Source organism: Maniola jurtina, chromosome 10 (genome assembly GCF_905333055.1).
Source record: "Maniola jurtina chromosome 10, ilManJurt1.1, whole genome shotgun sequence".
In the NCBI taxonomy this organism is placed as follows: Eukaryota; Metazoa; Arthropoda; class Insecta; order Lepidoptera; family Nymphalidae; genus Maniola; species Maniola jurtina.
In genome coordinates, this window is record NC_060038.1 from 7,701,265 (window position 1) to 7,722,704 (window position 21,440).

Sequence of the window (21,440 nt, forward strand, 5' to 3'; positions counted from 1 at the left end):
CTGTCATGCCAGACCCGATCGAAAGCCTTAGAAATATCTAGAGAGACAGCTAATGCCTCTCCATGCTTCTCTATGGCCTCACCCCAGACATGGGTGGCATACGCTAGGAGATCTCCGGCAGACCGCTTCTGGCGAAACCCATATTGACGGTCTGAGAGAAGGTCGTTGATCTCTAGGTATGCCAGGAGCTTCGTGTTTATTATGCGCTCCAAGCTCTTACAGAGTATGGAGGTGATGGCAATAGGTCTGTAATTCGCCGGGTCAGCACGACTGCCTTTTTTTGGCACAGGTTGTACGTTAGAGATCTTATAGTTAAAGTTGCTTTAAACCAGTATCTATTACTTGTAGGTATTATCAGAGTCAATGTATACCTACCAACTAAGTAGGTAAGTACTTCTAGAAGAAGCGTTGACAAGTTACCGTGACGCATTTTTGTGCCTCAATAACCATTTGTGTGATGACTAATGGAGCTACAGCCTAAGCGAATGCAAGTCCCGGGCTCAATTACTCGTGGATTCAAAAAGAATTGATCTTTTCGAGATTAAATAGTTGCATTAGCAAGCGTGAAACTCTACACAATTCTTAAAGGTTCGACCCGACCATCAAGGATTTGGCAAAAATTGTGTAGCCGACGTCAACCATACCGTTACGCAACTTTGCGCTGTCCCAAATGTTTGATGTTGAGTCAGCATCCCGATACTGGAGTTGTAGATAGGCACCAAAGGTAGGTAACAGCAAAATGAAACATCCGTTATATTTTTTAACAACATTTATTTATTATTGTAATAAAATTTCTCAAACACAATCACCACATAAATGCAAATTCGATGATAAGTGACTAGTGACCCACTAAATATATTCTTAGTTGTGCTTATTCACTATTTCTAAACTATTAAAACAGATATAATAATGATTCTCTAATTTAGAAAATATTTAATTTTGATTACAGGTAGGTAAGTAGGTATCAAGGTGTCTTCTTACCATAAATAAAATCATATCTATTCTCTTATTTAATAAAATAGTGAGCAAAGTCTAAAGAAATAAGTAGATAAATTCTTATAACCTGCTAAGTAACTAAAATAAAATAAGTATTCAATTTTCTAATGAAAATGCGCATATAATGTTATTTTAGCTACACAACCTGCTTAATGTTAATAATATTGTGACTACATTTAGATATTATTATATTCCTCCTACACACTTTCATCACGAAAAATATTTCGTGCGCAATTAGACTAAAACACCTCAGTATAGTACGATGGGACATAGACGGAGTTTTTGCTTTTGAATTCATTTACGCAAAGAACAAACGGGCAACTAGGTAGGTACCTACAATTTTTCAATTAACTTTTTTGCATTAAAATAAAAATTCCTTATAATATTAAGTATAGGATTAAATTGTTATTGAGTAAAAATTCTTATAATTTCTCAATATTCTCTCGCGCATTTAAAGACGACCACACCCATTTTTAGGGCCCGTCCGCCTATCTGTCAGCGGACTGTATCTCGTGAACCCATAGTATTAGTATAGGTAGAGTGTTCAAATTTCCATTCCATTTTTTATTTCATTGTGTTTTAAACAACAAATAATAAAACATTCAAAATGGCCGCCAAAAAGTGTTATTTCTTATACCTACTATGGTACGGAACCCTTTGAGTGCTGATTTAACCTGCACTTTACCGATTTTTCAAAAACAGACTAAACATAAACGGAAAACGAAATACTGCACGCCGCACGTTCCGCAGAACGCGCATCACTCCGCCTGTGGCCCGTGTAATGTGCGATCAGGTTTACATACTACGTAAAAAAGTTACAGCAATATTTTTTCTTATTTCGATTGTAGTTACATCTTACACGGTTGTATTTTAAATGTTCAGTGATCCTACATAGTGATTTACACATTAACAATACACACATCTACAAGACAAAAACGCACAGCTATACCTAACTGTTTCCTTTGAGTAATATTTAATTAAGTGGTACAAGATATACGTAAGCCGGTCATAGTTCACACAGTGTACCTACAGCCTTAAAGTTATTAAAAAATAGAACTTTCATCATATTACTCTTGGATTATTATTATTCTTAAGTAAGTAGGTAAATATATAACGAATTACAAGTTATAATTGATGTATCACTGTAGGGGTCTGTGATGATAGGCTACCTACTTAACTTAAAAAGCTCAAAAACCGACTTACGTACCTACTTCTTTAGAATTTTCATTTTTTAGAATTATTTATTAATAGTCAATGTGTTTCAATTCACTTAGCACCCACCAGACTCTGAAAAAGAAAACTATATGGTTTTGGGTGTGTTAAAATTAGAAGTAATTAAGTTTCAAGTCAACAAATAACTTGCCTGAAAAAGACTGCCTAAAATTATGCATTATTATGCCGAGGAACACGCAACGTCACATCGCGTCCATACTAAAAAGCTAAGCTAATTCATAGCTCCATGATACTAAGCCAGATTTCCTAATGCATGTCAAGATACTCCACAGCTATAGATTAGCTAAGGCATGGCAAAATGTTTCACAGCTATAGACTGATACATGGCAAGATGTGTTACAACTATAGATATATAAAATAGATGGCTGTAACTACCAGTTACAACTACGAACACTTTTCCGCATTTTCTGTTTTTTTTTACTAAAATACATTTCAAAACAAGGAAGGCGGGCGACCATCAGTGTGGTTGTGAGCTCTCCATAAGGTCCTATAGTCAGCTATAGATATGGATAGACGAATTACAATTTTATAGCCTGAAAAGTTTGAGAACGAAAATTGTTTAAGTTTATTTCATAAGGCAGTTTGTAATTTTGTATGAAAAGTGAATTGGAATTGACTGAATGTACAATCGAATATGTTCAATATATAGTGAAAGCAGGCCGTTGTGTGACCGAAGCGCGCCGCGAGCATGCAGAGCGAGGCGGCTCGCGAGCAGATACACGGCGGTTTCTCTCATTGTTGCGGTAGATACGTTGTTCTTCGTCGGGTATCTTGCGCGGAGATAGAGCGCGGGGCGTGCGCGGCGGGCGCGAGAACCGGGCAGACCTGCTACGTGATAGAGGACGTTCTGCTTCGGCCCAGTCTTGCATTGACATGTAATAGTCATCCTGTGTAAAAAAAATAGATTAATATTTTAAAAGATTGTAGTTCCATCCGGTCCACCTGCGTGTAAAATGACTGTTTCATTTAATTTGGAAACTATTAGGGCGCCTTCAAATATGCCACAAAATGCCGCGCGGCTGCAGCGCTGCGGTCGCGCTGCTTTGTACCTATATAAATGAAAAAATCGATGCACTGATGAGCGACCGCAGCGTGGATGTAGTGCTAGTCAATATTAACGGTATAAAGTAACGAACTAAAAATATTGATTTTATTAAAATTTTACTTACCAAAAATGTTGTGGAGGTATATTCCATTAACTATGGTGCAAGTGTGCATAGTGGATGGACTTTGTCTACTTCACAATGTCTAAGATGATTTGTGGCTTTGCTATATCTAAATAATTGTTATCAATGAGCACTTTAAAATAAAACAAGAATTGAGACGTTAACTTGTATTAAAATTACGTTTTTCATTATCCTTTAGTTCACAATAATTATATTGATTCTACTTAGGTGTTTATAAGTTCGAACAACGTCTACAATGTATGGCACTGTAAACTGTTAGACAATACTTTTAATTTAAACAAGTTTAATTGAAACATCTAGTATAAATTTAAAAATTCTCGATTATGTTCTATTTCTTTAACAAAATCTTGGATATTTAAATATAATTCAAAATATTTCCATATGAAATCAAATGTTACATTACATACTTTCTATGTCTTAAATTAACCAAATGCAGCGCACTACCTACTTACTTAAAGTTACAGTGTCAATGCAAATAAATGTGACTAAAGCATCAGCGTTAACTTAATACGGCTATCTAAGTCTAATTATATCTTATAACAATAGTTACATATAAAATATTAATACTCTAAGAATATTCTGCTCAGTCAATCGCGAACCCGCACAGTTCTCGCTTCAACACCATTTTTACAAAAGAATTTTATAAAAACTTGTACAAAATATTATGCAGAAATCCACGCGCTATTAAACAATACAGTCAAAAAGCAAGGTCAGCGTATAATTACGTATTTTATAGCACAAATCATCCATTGCTGAGCCGAGAACTCTGCATAATTTCAGTCGTGCCATTCCGTAATATACTACCTACTATAGGTACATAATATATTCGTATTTCGTTAAACACACAAATATATATAAACTTCCCAGCAGGTAAGACGCGAAATAATAATTTGGTAACAATTACTTAATTGCTCAAACTCTGTAATAGTAAAATAATAATTATTATAGGTAAGTAGGTGCCTATTTTTAGGTATAATACAATCTATTATGTAAAAATTAATGTATCTTTGTTTGTTTGATTGTCCCTTATGCGTTTCTATTATCATTCATCCGATAGCGATGAAACTTTGAACAATGTTTGTTGGGGCTTACGGACAGATTTTTATGTAGGACCAACGTACTCATATCAAGTCGGTGGCGCGCAAGTTGTCGAAGCTAATGCCTTATATAAAGAAGTAGAAAAATTGTTTCAACTTTGCCTGATTTGTATAGGTATTATAACAGAAAATTCACATATCTGGATGAAAGTTGGATTTAAGAAAAATACTTGTGTAGAAAAGTACAAAATTTGCATCAATTTGAAGTTTTATTGCTATTATAGCAATTCAAACATCAAATGCTCATGTTAGATTTTATTACATAATTCCATGTATGAATGAACACATAAAAGTATAAAGTGCGCTATCAGTGGTTGTACAGATTATAAATAGTTGTATAGGTGAAGCGCGTTTTCTGTAAGTAGGCAGGTATATAAAGTACTAACTACCACTTAATAACGAAGTTTTAAACGACAACTAAATAATTAATGACAATTGTTCAAAAAAAATTATCATTGTTGCATATGATTTTAATTGATTCTTAAAACATAGCCAATGCATAATGGTGTGACTACAATTATAAAAAAAAAATATATGCGCTTTAGTTTTCTTGATACTTTTCTTTTAACTATTACATGAATCAATCTAATAAATATTTCATACACCATGTTCATAATTATGTACGGAACCCTAAAAGAGCGAGGCCCGAATCGCACTCGACCATTTTTGCTTATATTTTGACTTCTCAATTAACCAAAAATATTATAAATATATAATAATGTTGTCCAAATATAATTTTCCGTGTTGATTATGTTTATAATATTAGGTAGGAAACGCTTCGCATTATAATTGTCAGTTAATCTTTTATTCTATAGGCAGACTGTAGAGTTCACGTTGTATGGAATATGACTTAAATGTATCATTATGTATTGGCACTTAATCTTTTCTTCTATGTTGTAATTAAAAGAGTAAATAAGTGGTATTATACATAAACCAAAACAACAACAGTGTAGGTACACAAATATTATATTATGTCTAGGTAGGTACATTATGTCTAAAAACGATATTATGACAATAAATTGTTATTAAACATCATGAAATCTATAAAGGTAAATTGCTCAATAATCATACCGAGAAGAGAAGGTTATCAATGAATAACCATTAACAAGGTAATAAAAATATATTTAAAAAGTTTGGACTCATCAGTTAGTATTGATTATAAACAATCATTAATTTATAATCGAATAATCGATAGGAGCTATGTACTATATCGAAAATTAAAAGTGATTTAACACGGCTGTTGATTTAAATTTTCGTCTTCTTTCGGAGGCTGCGCCGGCGGCGGCGGGACTGGACTCTATGACAAACGAAAACAATATTATAATTTAGTTTTAAATGAATACCAAAGTAATTCACTTTACACCAAATTGAATTGGCAACCAACGTGCAACTTTAATTTATTTACATAGGTATAGGTACAGCGCCGTAGGGCAGAGACAATTAAAACGTAAAAGTTACTTCGGTTGCATATCCGTTGCCTGGTAGAACCCGTTGCCAACTTATCGATTAAGTGTTACCACCCAAACCAATAATTAATCACGCAAAAATAATCGTCATGAAGAAAACGGAACAAGAAAAAACCAAAAAAAAATGGAACGCATAAGAAAAATTAGAATGGAGTTAGTGTCAATGTAGCACACATTAGTATCTAAAATACCTTGCGCCCCAAAAAAGTTATTCAATAAAATGAGTATAAATACTCTGGCTGAAACAAAAATGAAAACTGATATGAATTAAAACTAAAACAAGCTCGTGAGAATGACACAAAAACCTCACCAGAACGAAATAGAAGAACGAAACAAAATGAGAAGCAAAAGTGAAAACGTCCTACAATTAAATAGGATAAGAGTCACGTATATCGGCTGTCCCTCACCTCTTGTCGCGACTGCCCGTGGCTGTTGGGAAGAGGTGAATGCCCACCAATTTGCTTAATGTAATCCTTGTCGTCGAATATTTTTATGTCACCGCCTCCTGGCTTATGCTTTACGTTGTCGAGAGATCCGACTTTGCTTTGCGCTTTGAAATCCAATTTTTGATTTTCAATCTGTGTGAAAAGTTAATGTGCAATAGAAATATACTTACATAAGATACATATATTTTGTATATTTGCGTACATAAGCTGTTATAAAAAGTTCTAATATAGTCTTTAAATAATATAGAATTTTTCAAATGATAAATCTGTAGGATCTAAATAAATGTTATATTATTATGTATAGAATTTAGTAGAACTTTTTATATTATTTAAAAAAAGTGATTTATTATAATATTATAATTTATATATAAACTATGTATTTTATAGATGTTATTTTGTTCTTGGTGGTGTAACTTCATTAACAAATAAAAGTAGATAGATATAAAACTTAAAATAAAATATATCATTATTGTTTTTTGCTGACTGATTGTCTGTGCTCGTGTAGTTAGGTATACAGTAGATACTAGATACCTATTCTGTACTTAAATATTTATTGAATTATCATGCAAGTGAGTAACTTGTGGTGTCAATTTTAGCATAATAATAAGTAAAGTATGTAAAAAATATAAAAAATAATCATAATATTATTATTTAATCCGTGTCTTAAAGTTTTAAATAAACATTCCCATTCACATTCATGAGGAACTCTTGAACCTGTGAACAGATAGGCCGAACGAGTAACAATATCAAAGCATTTTGGAGCGTGATAAACAGCCACAACGTAGTCAACGTTCGCCCTAAAGACGTTTGTAGTTTGTACCCTAAGCTAAAACCATGAATTAGGAAACTCATCAAAAAACATACGCTGTCGTAAGTGGACATATAAACAGACCACACAAACCTCCCACCGAGGACTACGTAAATAATGGCGTGGTCTACTTGAAGCACGCCACCTTGGAAGCGCCCATTTTACAAACTAAAAGCACGAACGTCAGTTTTAAACATGAAAATTCATCTAAACATATTCACAAAGCTGCTTTATAAGTATTCCGACTCATGTATAGTGCTCACATTTAAATGATGTCTGCGAGTTGCGACGAACAATAATTACAAGTGACAAATGGTGAACAAAGCATAATTATGTAATTACTCACTGGTATCTTCCCGGTGCTTGTAAGAGTCTACGAAAGAACAGCAAGAAATGAATGATACATATTTTTATATCGTTGTCATTAATTATTGTGAACTTTATTGCAACATCAACCTAACTTTACAGTGCATTTATTACCAACGTTTCTAAATACTTGCTGTACACCTGAACTACCTAAGTACTCTTACTTTTTTTTACTATGCAAATACTGTTTTTTTGGTGAATTTCAATAGACATCGATACTCACTGCCTTATCTGAAAATTTCGTAGAAACACTTTGCACAGACTTGTATCCACGTGAGTTTCCTTGAGACAATACATAGGGAAAGTTTAAAGTTAAGATTTGTTACCTTTACGCCTCCACCGCCTGGTTTGTGAGTGATGTTAACTGTCGAAGCAACCTTGGGCTTCGCTTTGTCTTTGAAGTCAAGTTTCACTGTTTCTATTTTCTTGTCTCCTCCTCCAGGTTTATATGATGTGTTTTGGAGAGAACCAATTTTTGATTTTACATTCCATTCCAATTTTGTCGTTGTAATCTGTAATTATTCAATAAAAAATTTCAAATGAGCTCGTTTCTATTATAAATAAATTATTACTTATCAAAGTAGTTTTACAAAAGAATTCTACCTTTTTAGCACCACCACTTGGAGTATAAGCTTCATTTTTCGCAGCAATTTTGGGTGTCACGTTGTTGAAATCAAGTTTCCTATTTTCTATCTTCACTTTTCCACCACCCGGTTTATATGTGGTGTTATCCAGAGATCCGATCTTCGATTTAACAGCCTTTATGTTTGGAGATGGCGCATTTCCAACTTGGACCTTGTTCATTGGTACTTCTTAAATAAAAACAAAAACAGATTATTATCGGATGTTGTGTACTAATTACAATGATCATGTAGGTATAGTCTATATCCATACTACATACATATAATTTTATAAATACCAATGTATGTCTGCTATATTTTCACGACCCATCCGTTTAACCGATTCCGACGAAATTTCGTAAAAAGACCTTGCATCCCAAGAAGGGGTTAGACAACTTTTTATCCCGGAAAATCAAGGAGTTCCACCGGGATTTTTAAAAACCTAAATCCAAGAGAGTTAAAGTTGCAGGCATCATCTATTTAATACAGAGATAACTTGCATCCTGGAGAAGGTTATAAGCTTCTTTTTAACCCGGACAATTAAAGTGTTCCCAAGAGATTTTTAAAATATCTAAATCTACGTGAACGAAATCGCGAAATCTATCAACTAATCAATAATGAATTGTTCAACTTACTCTTTTTATCATTCGGCTGAGGAGTCTCAGGTGTTTTAGCAGTGGCACTTTTACTTGATGACCGTGAAAGACTCTGTTTTAGGCTACTGCTAGATTTCTCTTTCATCGGTAATTTGCTCGGCAACTTCTTATTTGGAGAGCCCGGAGACCCGTTGATATCCTGAAAAATAATTTAATAACACTATTATAATTATACACAAAAACAAAATTTGTTTATAATAACGAGTATAATATCGTTCGTAGTCGTCATCAACCGATAAACATCTACTGCTGAACATAGGCGTATTGTAGGAATACCACGGGTTTGCGGTTCCTAAATACATTGGCTCCCTTCGACTCGTTTGATGTCCTCTGTCCACCTAGTGGGCTCTGTCAATGCTGAGTTTTTAGTTCAAGGCCGTCATTAAGCACTTTGGGATCCCAACGTCTATGGATTCTTCGAACTATATGCCTCGTGGTCCTCCCATTACCAATTGAGGTTTGCCACCCGTTATTCTGGTTCATCTACGGATCTCCTTAGCTCTGATTTGATCACGCAGAAAAACTCAAGCATAGTTCTCTCCATCAGCGGCTAACCTCTTTCTCGAAATTGATACAATAATAAGAGAACAAAAATGCAAAATTTAACTTACATTCCCCTGTGTAGACTCATCCACGCCACTGTCATTGTCTCCATCTGAAAAAGTATAAAATAAATTTTATAAGAATTCTTCAAAATATACTCATAAAGATAAGTGACAATCAAAAACTGTAGTTGGTTCATCTCAAAACAATGTTCTTCAATATACTTTATTTTAACAAATACTATTTGCAGTTACCTTTTGGGCGAGAAGTTGGAGCAGAAACTATCTTACGAGGTGTTGATTTTTTAGAATCGTAGGGAGTTGCTGAAGTTTTCAATTCAGTTGGTTTTTTATTATTAGGAATAGGTGATTTGGATTCTGTAGGTGAGGGAGATTTTGAAATTATTTTACTTGGTGTCACTGCTTGTTGAATATTGTTACGAGGTTCTGGCTTTATCTCTTGCCTCATTTCCACTTTGGGTGTTTTTGGTCGCTGGGGTTCTGGTGAAACACTCTGAGTTTTATTAGATGATACCGAACTTTGTGAAGCATTTTTCGGTTCTGGTGATTCATCACTTCGAGTTAGCGATGGTGAACGATCAGAAAGATCAATTTTATTTTGAGGCGTTTCAGTTTTTCCCGAAGTCAAATAATTATGTGAAACAACATCATCGTCATCGTCTAATTTCTTTTTTGGAGTTAAATTTGATAAGGGACCCATAAAAGATTCTGTCATCTTGGCTCCAGCTAGACGAGACTCTGGGCGATCAGGTGTATCCCTATTTCCTTCAATAGATGCTTCTGATTTTATGCTTTCTTTAGATCCACGGATGTTGTCCTTACTTGCTCTTATTTCTTGGATTAAACCGAGCCCTGGACTGCGACTAGCTAAGTCTTCGTATCTTCCACCCACTGAACTTACAGATTTTCTTCGGTCGTCATCCATTTTCAGCGGGCTTGGTGATCCTGGCGCGGCTGAAATGCTATAGCTTCTTCCTTTAGGCGTTCCCGACATTTCATTGCCAACGCCTGACTTATTAAGATTTTCATTGGAAGCATTTTGGTTCTCCAGGTTGGCTGGTTTGTTTGAAAACGTGTTAGACAAATCCAGATCTTTTAAGGATCCTTGTGAAGATTGCCTCGAAAGTGGAGCGTAATTAGGCGTGCTTATTGTTGTCTTAGATGCCCCGTTTGTTTGAAGAATCAATTGAGGTCTAGAGCCCTCAGGTGTTGTACCACCTCCAATTTGTGGCGGCTGTCGAGGACCAAATTGAAGGTTATTCGGCACTGGACCTCTCTGTTGGACTTGAGCAGTAGTAGGAGACTGTAGTGGTCGTGGACCTTGCTGGACACCAATCGGTTGTTGCGGTAGTCGTAGGGGCGGAGGTCTAATCTGTGGCGACCCAGGAGGACCAGGAGGAGCCGGCCCTCTCTGTGCTTGGATTCCTGTACGAGGTCCAAACTGTGGTGGACTGGTTACGGGTCCACCGGGTTGGAATTGTGGTCTTTGCTGTGGTTGTGGTGCAACTGGCCGAAGTGACTGTGGTGAGAAAGCTGATCTCGAATCAGTCCTCGTCAACGGTGGACGGTAAGGTAGAGTTGGCCCATTAGTTTCCGATCCGTTGGAGCCAATCAAATTGCGAGGCTCAACTGTTGCCTTGACAAATAAAGAATTTGAGAATCACAAATGTTACAAGCATATAAAATATACGAAAATACATGTAAAAAATAATACTGAGATTTAAATGCTGTTACAGGTTGCCAAATAGTTGCTACAAATTTTTTTTTAATGGTTTTAGACATACGAGATTTTGGCTAATATCTTATTTTACTATAAAATAAGCATGATATTCCACCTACTATCGTGACAAAGGGGAGTTTAGGGCGGAGATATCCGCGACTTCACAAGTCCCATCGAAACAACAACCTTATGAATAAAATGGTAGAACTGAGCTCTACCATTATATTTTAACAGTGTACCTATATTTTAACAGAGTTTGCGAGTTAACTTATTCGAAAAGCCACTAAATGATTCATCGATGCCCAGCTCACATTACTTATTGAAATTTAGGTTCGGCAATCGGCATTGACAGAGTTAGAAATACTAAAAACACAAAATGCTTTTTGATATAACCAAAATATTCTACTGAGATAATTACTATTGTAAAATTTTTGAACCCCAGCAACATAACAAAGAGAACTGTGTTCTACGACTATGAAAGTAAATTAGCATGTAGCTATATGTCTAGAGCCGCCAGAGCCACTAGAGGCGCAATTTTTCAGCTGAAACCAAATAACGTCAGCAGCATCGACCGAATCCGTACCTGGTTTTGGATGTGCCTCTGGCGAAACTTGCAGGTCGTCTCTTTGTAAGTTTTATCACCTTGGATAACTGTTACTAATAATGTTGATAATTTAAATGTTTGTATTTTCGAAATTTGGGTCTTATAATAATATAATATAGGAAAAACATATGTACAGTTAAAAATATGAAAATTCAGTAGGTATAATATGTGTCAGCTTGAAGCAGTCCTAATTGAATGTTTAGAATTCGTTTAATGGCCGCACCAAGAATTAAACAAATTAAGTCACTGCAAAAATTTGCAAAATATGTTTGAAAATTTTTCAAAAGCAAAAAGAGAAGCATGGAAGTCTATTCCATAAGAAAAAAATTATGTTGCCTCGCTACACATAGACACGAATACAGCGAGCAATGCCTTGGGACAGCAGTTGTCACGAACTCGGCTACTAGGTCAACACTGTATTGATGGCAAAGAATCAACTAGAATATTTACATTTTTACTATAATTATGTTAATGTATGCCTACTTGTTACAATACAAATTACATACAATTAATTTGTTAAGAGAGTTAGGAAGATAATATTGATAAAAGACTTATTTTTGCCTACTAATATATAATAGCCTAAAATATATTTAATTATTTAATATTTTAGATTTCAACTCAACTGAACATACGTAGTTTTTCTAGTCATTACTTTACTCTTAAAAGGAACCGCAAGAGGATTTTCATTTGCAAAATACGAGAGCCGCAGTTTAACTTCCGATGTTGCCGGCATGTATTTATAAATTTTTATTCATCATAATTTTTTGTATGAAATGAAAAAAAAAAAATTAAACCCATCGTATGAGATATGAAATGAAAGAAGCCCCTCGAACTATAAATAAGTATTGTAACTAAGACGTATTTTTCTAAAAAAACAAAAAACATTTTACAAAGCACACCAATCTTGGAAACGGCTAAATGAAATTTTTATAAAACACGCCAAAATATGACTCATAACATCCCATTGATATCCTCATATCTGTTGATTTGACAGCAATTTTGAAAATATTGAATCTTTTGGCCCACTTTCTTATTAAACAAATAAGTTGTAGGTAGGTAAATGTAAACATTTTAATGTCCTCTATTGAACATTAGCAGGGTTTTCCTACTTAGCTACTCTTTTATTGGGTTGGAATTTATCTATTAGCAATTTAGAATCTTGCTATAGACGTATAAAACTTGTTCTAACTACCGTCGTAATTCAATAAGGTACGACTTACGAGGTACGGAGTAAGTAGATCAAAAGTTGACTCATAATAATTAATTCGTATACCTATTAGGTATTTTGCGGTATGTCTATGCAGTTCTTAAAATTGCGTGCGTGTTACAGTAGAACTACTATATAAGTAGGTACCTTCTACTAGTTACAGACTAGGTTGTATTCATAGTCTCGCTCTTTTCTCTGCTATAAGTATGGTATGATGAGAGATCAGACTTGAGGAAGATTTATGCTTTGAAAACTCATAATATTTGCTTAGGTACATTGAGTTTTTCAAAATTAAAAGTGGATCACAGATTTTTTGATTTTTAGTATGTAATATTATTATAGAACTAATAGATACTTAGGGCGTTACGTTAAATAAAATAGTTACTACCTATAGTTATATTTTATACAAGTTTACACGATCCTTTAAGCGTTGCGTGTCTCTTCAGCCATGTATCGAGTAATATAATACAGTAAATCGATAAAATTATGGTGCCGTACTACCACACGTTACTGAAAGGCACCTGAAAGGTCAGATATTCGTCGCGTGGTTACATAATATTCTCAAATAAGACAGTTTACATCAAAATACAATAAATTTCAAACTATTTATGCTGTCTTAATGCAATTGCAATTTTACCTACTGCATATTGGAAGTCTTAGGACATTAGATACTCCAAACATGCATAGCAAATAGTTACCCTAATTTGAGGAATTACAAATCTGCATAAACCCTTACAATATAACTTACAATTTCAATAGAAAATTATAGATAGGTTGATTCAACAATAAGGCCAATGCCACTATCTATTTTTGATGATTCTATTGATAAGAGGCTTGCATGTCTTCAATCCTGTTCCTATCAAAGCATATGAGACAGCAAATCAATACATTTGTAGCGTTGTACCACCACACATTACGGTTAAGGTCAGTTGTGATATCTATGGTGTATTTAGATAAGCATGCTTGAATAACAGACGAATTAGAAAACATGGTTTTAAAATTTTCACAAAGGAGAAACACTTTTCATAAATTGAATCGAATAAGTAAATTTAAGAAATTATGTTGCTCATATCGAGCTCATTATCCATTTTTTATCCATTTCTCTAGATAATAGGTATCAATTTCCTACTATTAGATGATGCCCGCCACTTCTTCGACGTAAGTTTAGTTATTTAATTCCGAGGGAATTCCTTGATTTTTTGATACAAAAATAGCCTTTCCTGGGACGCAAGCTAGCTTTGCACCGAATTTCGCCAAAATCAACTGATTTATCGCTTTTCACGGCCCATCCGTTTAACTAAACGGATGGGCCGTGAAAAGCTAGCAGACAGACGGACACACTTTCGCATTTATAATATTAGTACATTAAGTACCTATATTGATATGGATAGAATGGATTTGTACACCTAGTTGGTTCCATCTATACACAATTAGTTGGGTGCGATAATCTCATGTATAAGAAAGTAATTTTGAATGGAAAATTTTTATAGAGAGAGCCCGCAAGGACCTGACCTTCGTTATTTTGTGAAAGTTGCAAGTTTCTCTGCGTATTGTCGTAAGATTTTTTTTTACACGTTTGTTACCTGTTATCTGCCCAAGCCACCAGCGTGGATCGTTCCTCCCTGTGTTGGGGACAATACGAACTATCAGCTTTAATAAAATAACGAAGGTCTGACCCTCGTGGGCTCCTTGTCCATTTGACAAGTTGGTATATTTTCTATGATAACGTTGTCGTAAGTAGGCATATAAAGCATGTCCAGCAAATCATCCAGAATATTCAATAGATCCTTAATCCATAACCTTGAAGTGTTAATCCAATTTCTTTCCTATTCCAAGGAAACCTTAACAAGAAAACACTGCCGACGAAAACTTAAACTTTCATGAACAAATTCAACTTTTTATTTATGCCATCATAAATAAAAAACTTTTCATGAACCAATAATTTTTTGTCACGACCGCGACAGTCTGGTTGCCTACTTTACCGCGTCGTTGTAAACCAATCAAGGAAAGCTTCAAATGATAAAAACTTATGATTTAATTGTATATCTTCTACTGTTTACAACAAAACTTCAGATAGGTAGGTAGGTAGGTACTGCAGCTGACTCAAGTAATTTTAGTATTGAGTTAAGGACGTATTTGCACACTTGTATAGATTTTCGGTACGCTTTGTGGCTAAAATATACTAAGTAAATTGGAACTACAGATTGCTAAAAATAGATTGGTCCTTTATCTCCAGAGATCGAGTAATTTTTTGATAAAATCATTAATTTTGATACTATAAGAACGATTTTCCTTCACCTCTTCCACGCAGAATTAACGATTTAGGGTCAAGTTTAGGTACATTTTTCTCAGTTTACGTACGGATTTTATTCTTCTAATAAATATTTTCCGTTAGCACATAATGTGTACCTCAAAATGTGAGATTATTATATTAATAGTATTATAAAAATAAATAAAAACATCGTGTATAAATTTTTCACGTATTTTGCTTCAACCGCAAACCTTAATACAGTGCACTAATGGTTATTTTGATATTGGGCAGGCAATGGTATGATTTCAAAATTATATCAGTCAGCGGCCAGCCGCCTTCGTGGGTGGTCTCTGCGTCGGTTGCTATAATTTTTTGATGTGGAAAAGATCGCTGTACGAACACAAAATAGTTCGACAAAACCCTAACTGATATTTATAGGTACTTATTCCGTGATTGTGCTGATATTTTGGCAAGGTAAGATAATAATGATAATATTATGTACCTATTATCACATTTTATCGTTAGCTGGATTTTTTTCTTGAGCGATATAGTGATCTGATAGTGAACTTCGAAGGCTGCGACAGGAACTTGAAGACTAGAAGAACTAGATGTGTCCAGTTTGGGCTCGTTTTCTTAGTCATGACGAGATCTTACCTCCGGATTTGTGGAGTGACCTGATGGTATACCTCGAAAGTCACTATTGGAACTCGGAGACGAATAGAGCTAGGTGTTTCGAGTTTGGGCTCATTTTCTTAGTCATGATGAGATCTTACCTCCGGATTTGTGGAGTGACCTGATGGTATACCTCGGAAGTCACTATTGGAACTCGGAGACGAATAGAGCTAGGTGTTTCGAGTTTGGGCTCATTTTCTTAGACATGATGAGATCTTACCTCCGGATTTGTGGAGTGACCTGATGGTATACCTCGGAAGTCACTATTGGAACTCGGAGACGAATAGAGCTAGGTGTTTCGAGTTTGGGCTCATTTTCTTAGTCATGATGAGATCTTACCTCCGGATTTGTGGAGTGACCTGATGGTATACCTCGGAAGTCACTATTGGAACTCGGAGACGAATAGAGCTAGGTGTTTCGAGTTTGGGCTCATTTTCTTAGTAATGATGAGATCTTACCTCCGGATTTGTGGAGTGACCTGATGGTATACCTCGGAAGTCACTATTGGAACTCGGAGACAAATAGAGCTAGGTGTTTCGAGTTTGGGCTCATTTTCTTAGTAATGATGAGATCTTACCTCCGGATTTGTGGAGTGACCTGATGGTATACCTCGGAAGTCACTATTGGAACTCGGAGACGAATAGAGCTAGGTGTTTCGAGTTTGGGCTCATTTTCTTAGTAATGATGAGATCTTACCTCCGGATTTGTGGAGTGACCTGATGGTATACCTCGGAAGTCACTATTGGAACTCGGAGACGAATAGAGCTAGATGTTTCGAGTTTGGGCTCATTTTCTTAGTCATGATGAGATCTTACCTCCGGATTTGTGGAGTGACCTGATGGTATACCTCGGAAGTCACTATTGGAACTCGGAGACGAATAGAGCTAGGTGTTTCGAGTTTGGGCTCATTTTCTTAGACATGATGAGATCTTACCTCCGGATTTGTGGAGTGACCTGATGGTATACCTCGGAAGTCACTATTGGAACTCGGAGACGAATAGAGCTAGGTGTTTCGAGTTTGGGCTCATTTTCTTAGTCATGATGAGATCTTACCTCCGGATTTGTGGAGTGACCTGATGGTATACCTCGGAAGTCACTATTGGAACTCGGAGACGAATAGAGCTAGGTGTTTCGAGTTTGGGCTCATTTTCTTAGTAATGATGAGATCTTACCTCCGGATTTGTGGAGTGACCTGATGGTATACCTCGGAAGTCACTATTGGAACTCGGAGACGAATAGAGCTAGGTGTTTCGAGTTTGGGCTCATTTTCTTAGTCATGATGAGATCTTACCTCCGGATTTGTGGAGTGACCTGATGGTATACCTCGGAAGTCACTATTGGAACTCGGAGACGAATAGAGCTAGGTGTTTCGAGTTTGGGCTCATTTTCTTAGTCATGATGAGATCTTACCTCCGGATTTGTGGAGTGACCTGATGGTATACCTCGGAAGTCACTATTGGAACTCGGAGACGAATAGAGCTAGGTGTTTCGAGTTTGGGCTCATTTTCTTAGTAATGATGAGATCTTACCTCCGGATTTGTGGAGTGACCTGATGGTATACCTCGGAAGTCACTATTGGAACTCGGAGACGAATAGAGCTAGGTGTTTCGAGTTTGGGCTCATTTTCTTAGTCATGATGAGATCTTACCTCCGGATTTGTGGAGTGACCTGATGGTATACCTCGGAAGTCACTATTGGAACTCGGAGACGAATAGAGCTAGGTGTTTCGAGTTTGGGCTCATTTTCTTAGTCATGATGAGATCTTACCTCCGGATTTGTGGAGTGACCTGATGGTATACCTCGGAAGTCACTATTGGAACTCGGAGACGAATAGAGCTAGGTGTTTCGAGTTTGGGCTCATTTTCTTAGTCATGATGAGATCTTACCTCCGGATTTGTGGAGTGACCTGATGGTATACCTCGGAAGTCACTATTGGAACTCGGAGACGAATAGAGCTAGGTGTTTCGAGTTTGGGCTCATTTTCTTAGTAATGATGAGATCTTACCTCCGGATTTGTGGAGTGACCTGATGGTATACCTCGGAAGTCACTATTGGAACTCGGAGACGAATAGAGCTAGGTGTTTCGAGTTTGGGCTCATTTTCTTAGTCATGATGAGATGTTACCTCCGGATTCGTGAAGTGACCTGATGGTATACCTCGGATGTCACTATTGGAACTCGGAGACGAATAGAGCTAGCTGTTTCGAGTTCGGGCTCATTTTCTTAGTCATGATGAGATCTTACCTCCGGATTTGTGGAGTGACCTGATGGTATACCTCGGAAGTCACTATTGGAACTTACAAAACGAGCTCAAACTCATAACATCTAACTCTACTCGACTCGAAAGTCCAATAGTGGCTTTTGAAGTATACCTTCAGAGCACTCCAACAAGTTTCAAGGTATAATCTCGTCATAACTAACAAAACGAGCCCAAACTCGAAACACCTAGCTCTATTCGTCTCCGAGTTCCAATAGTGACTTTCGAGGTATACCATCAGGTCACTCCACAAATCCGGAGGTAAGATCTCATCATGACTAAGAAAATGAGCCCAAACTCGAAACACCTAGCTCTATTCGTCTCCGAGTTCCAATAGTGACTTCCGAGGTATACCATCAGGTCACTCCACAAATCCGGAGGTAAGATCTCATCATGACTAAGAAAATGAGCCCAAACTCGAAACACCTAGCTCTATTCGTCTCCGAGTTCCAATAGTGACTTCCGAGGTATACCATCAGGTCACTCCACAAATCCGGAGGTAAGATCTCGTCATGACTAAGAAAATGAGCCCAAACTCGAAACACCTAGCTCTATTCGTCTCCGAGTTCCAATAGTGACTTTCGATGATACCATCAGGTCACTCCACAAATCCGGAGGTAAGATCTCATCATGACTAAGAAAATGAGTCCAAACTCGAAACACCTAGCTCTATTCGTCTTCGAGTTCCAAAGTATACCATCAGGTCACTCCACAAATCCGGAGGTAAGATCTCATCATGACTAAGAAAATGAGCCCAAACTCGAAACACCTAGCTCTATTCGTCTCCGAGTTCCAATAGTGACTTCCGAGGTATACCATCAGGTCACTCCACAAATCCGGAGGTAAGATCTCATCATGACTAAGAAAATGAGCCCAAACTCGAAACACCTAGCTCTATTCGTCTCCGAGTTCCAATAGTGACTTCCGAGGTATACCATCAGGTCACTCCACAAATCCGGAGGTAAGATCTCATCATGACTAAGAAAATGAGCCCAAACTCGAAACACCTAGCTCTATTCGTCTCCGAGTTCCAATAGTGACTTTCGAGGTATACCATCAGATCACTCCACAAATCCGGAGGTAAGATCTCATCATGACTAAGAAAATGAGCCCAAACTCGAAACACCTAGCTCTATTCGTCTCCGAGTTCCAATAGTGACTTCCGAGGTATACCATCAGGTCACTCCACAAATCCGGAGGTAAGATCTCATCATGACTAAGAAAATGAGTCCAAACTCGAAACACCTAGCTCTATTCGTCTCCGAGTTCCAATAGTGACTTCCAAAGTATACCATCAGGTCACTCCACAAATCCGGAGGTAAGATCTCATCATGACTAAGAAAATGAGCCCAAACTCGAAACACCTAGCTCTATTCGTCTCCGGGTTCCAATAGTGACTTCCGAGGTATACCATCAGGTCACTCCACAAATCCGGAGGTAAGATCTCGTCATGACTAAGAAAATGAGCCCAAACTCGAAACACCTAGCTCTATTCGTCTCCGAGTTCCAATAGTGACTTTCGATGATACCATCAGGTCACTCCACAAATCCGGAGGTAAGATCTCATCATGACTAAGAAAATGAGTCCAAACTCGAAACACCTAGCTCTATTCGTCTTCGAGTTCCAATAGTGACTTCCAAAGTATACCATCAGGTCACTCCACAAATCCGGAGGTAAGATCTCATCATGACTAAGAAAATGAGCCCAAACTCGAAACACCTAGCTCTATTCGTCTCCGAGTTCCAATAGTGACTTCCGAGGTATACCATCAGGTCACTCCACAAATCCGGAGGTAAGATCTCATCATGACTAAGAAAATGAGCCCAAACTCGAAACACCTAGCTCTATTCGTCTCCGAGTTCCAATAGTGACTTCCGAGGTATACCATCAGGTCACTCCACAAATCCGGAGGTAAGATCTCATCATGACTAAGAAAATGAGCCCAAACTCGAAACACCTAGCTCTATTCGTCTCCGAGTTCCAATAGTGACTTTCGAGGTATACCATCAGGTCACTCCACAAATCCGGAGGTAAGATCTCATCATGACTAAGAAAATGAGCCCAAACTCGAAACACCTAGCTCTATTCGTCTCCGAGTTCCAATAGTGACTTCCGAGGTATACCATCAGGTCACTCCACAAATCCGGAGGTAAGATCTCATCATGACTAAGAAAATGAGCCCAAACTCGAAACACCTAGCTCTATTCGTCTCCGAGTTCCAATAGTGACTTCCGAGGTGTACCATCAGGTCACTCCACAAATCCGGAGGTAAGATCTCTTCATGACTAAGAAAATGAGCCCAAACTCGAAACACCTAGCTCTATTCGTCTCCGAGTTCCAATAGTGACTTCCGAGGATACCATCAGGTCACTCCACAAATCCGGAGGTAAGATCTCATCATGACTAAGAAAATGAGTCCAAACTCGAAACACCTAGCTCTATTCGTCTCCGAGTTCCAATAGTGACTTCCGAGGTATACCATCAGGTCACTCCACAAATCCGGAGGTAAGATCTCATCATTACTAAGAAAATGAGCCCAAACTCGAAACACCTAGCTCTATTCGTCTCCGAGTTCCAATAGTGACTTCCGAGGTATACCATCAGGTCACTCCACAAATCCGGAGGTAAGATCTCATCATGACTAAGAAAATGAGCCCAAACTCGAAACACCTAGCTCTATTCGTCTCCGAGTTCCAATAGTGACTTTCGAGGTATACCATCAGGTCACTCCACAAATCCGGAGGTAAGATCTCATCATTACTAAGAAAATGAGCCCAAACTCGAAACACCTAGCTCTATTTGTCTCCGAGTTCCAATAGTGACTTCTGAGGTATACCATCAGGTCACTCCACAAATCCGGAGGTAAGATCTCATCATTACTAAGAAAATGAGCCCAAACTCGAAACACCTAGCTCTATTCGTCTCCGAGTTCCAATAGTGACTTCCGAGGTATACCATCAGGTCACTCCACAAATCCGGAGGTAAGATCTCATCATGACTAAGAAAATGAGCCCAAACTCGAAACACCTAGCTCTATTCGTCTCTGAGTTCCAATAGTGACTTCCGAGGTATACCATCAGGTCACTCCACAAATCCGGAGGTAAGATCTCATCATGACTAAGAAAATGAGCCCAAACTCGAAACACCTAGCTCTATTCGTCTCTGAGTTCCAGTAGTAGGTTCCAAAGTATGCAATTTCATCAAGTCGGGAGGTAATGTAATGCTATCCTTCTCAGATTATTTTAGTCATAGTAGGAGCTCATAATTTCATAAGCATGGAAATGTTGTTCA

At 37.2% G+C, this 21,440-nt stretch overlaps 1 protein-coding gene across 4 annotated transcripts in view; it reads right to left on the bottom strand.

Moving 5' to 3' along the window:
- Positions 1–5,298: 5,298 nt before the first annotated feature.
- LOC123868918 (microtubule-associated protein tau) overlaps positions 5,299–21,440 on the bottom strand; it is a 31,815-nt gene continuing 15,673 nt past the window's right edge. Inside the window, exons 3-11 of one of the 4 annotated variants that reach the window (XM_045911599.1) lie at positions 9,673–11,074; positions 9,487–9,530; positions 8,855–9,014; positions 8,203–8,411; positions 7,926–8,111; positions 7,580–7,606; positions 6,387–6,557; positions 6,171–6,218; positions 5,299–5,810 (exon numbers count right to left, since the gene is read on the bottom strand). In XM_045911599.1, the coding sequence (XP_045767555.1) occupies positions 6,192–6,218; positions 6,387–6,557; positions 7,580–7,606; positions 7,926–8,111; positions 8,203–8,411; positions 8,855–9,014; positions 9,487–9,530; positions 9,673–11,074 (2,226 nt within the window). In that variant the 3' untranslated portion in view covers positions 5,299–5,810; positions 6,171–6,191. The remainder of the gene's footprint in view (positions 5,811–6,170; positions 6,219–6,386; positions 6,558–7,579; positions 7,607–7,925; positions 8,112–8,202; positions 8,412–8,854; positions 9,015–9,486; positions 9,531–9,672; positions 11,075–21,440) is intronic. The other 3 variants (XM_045911597.1, XM_045911598.1, XM_045911600.1) reach the window with 3 other exon arrangements.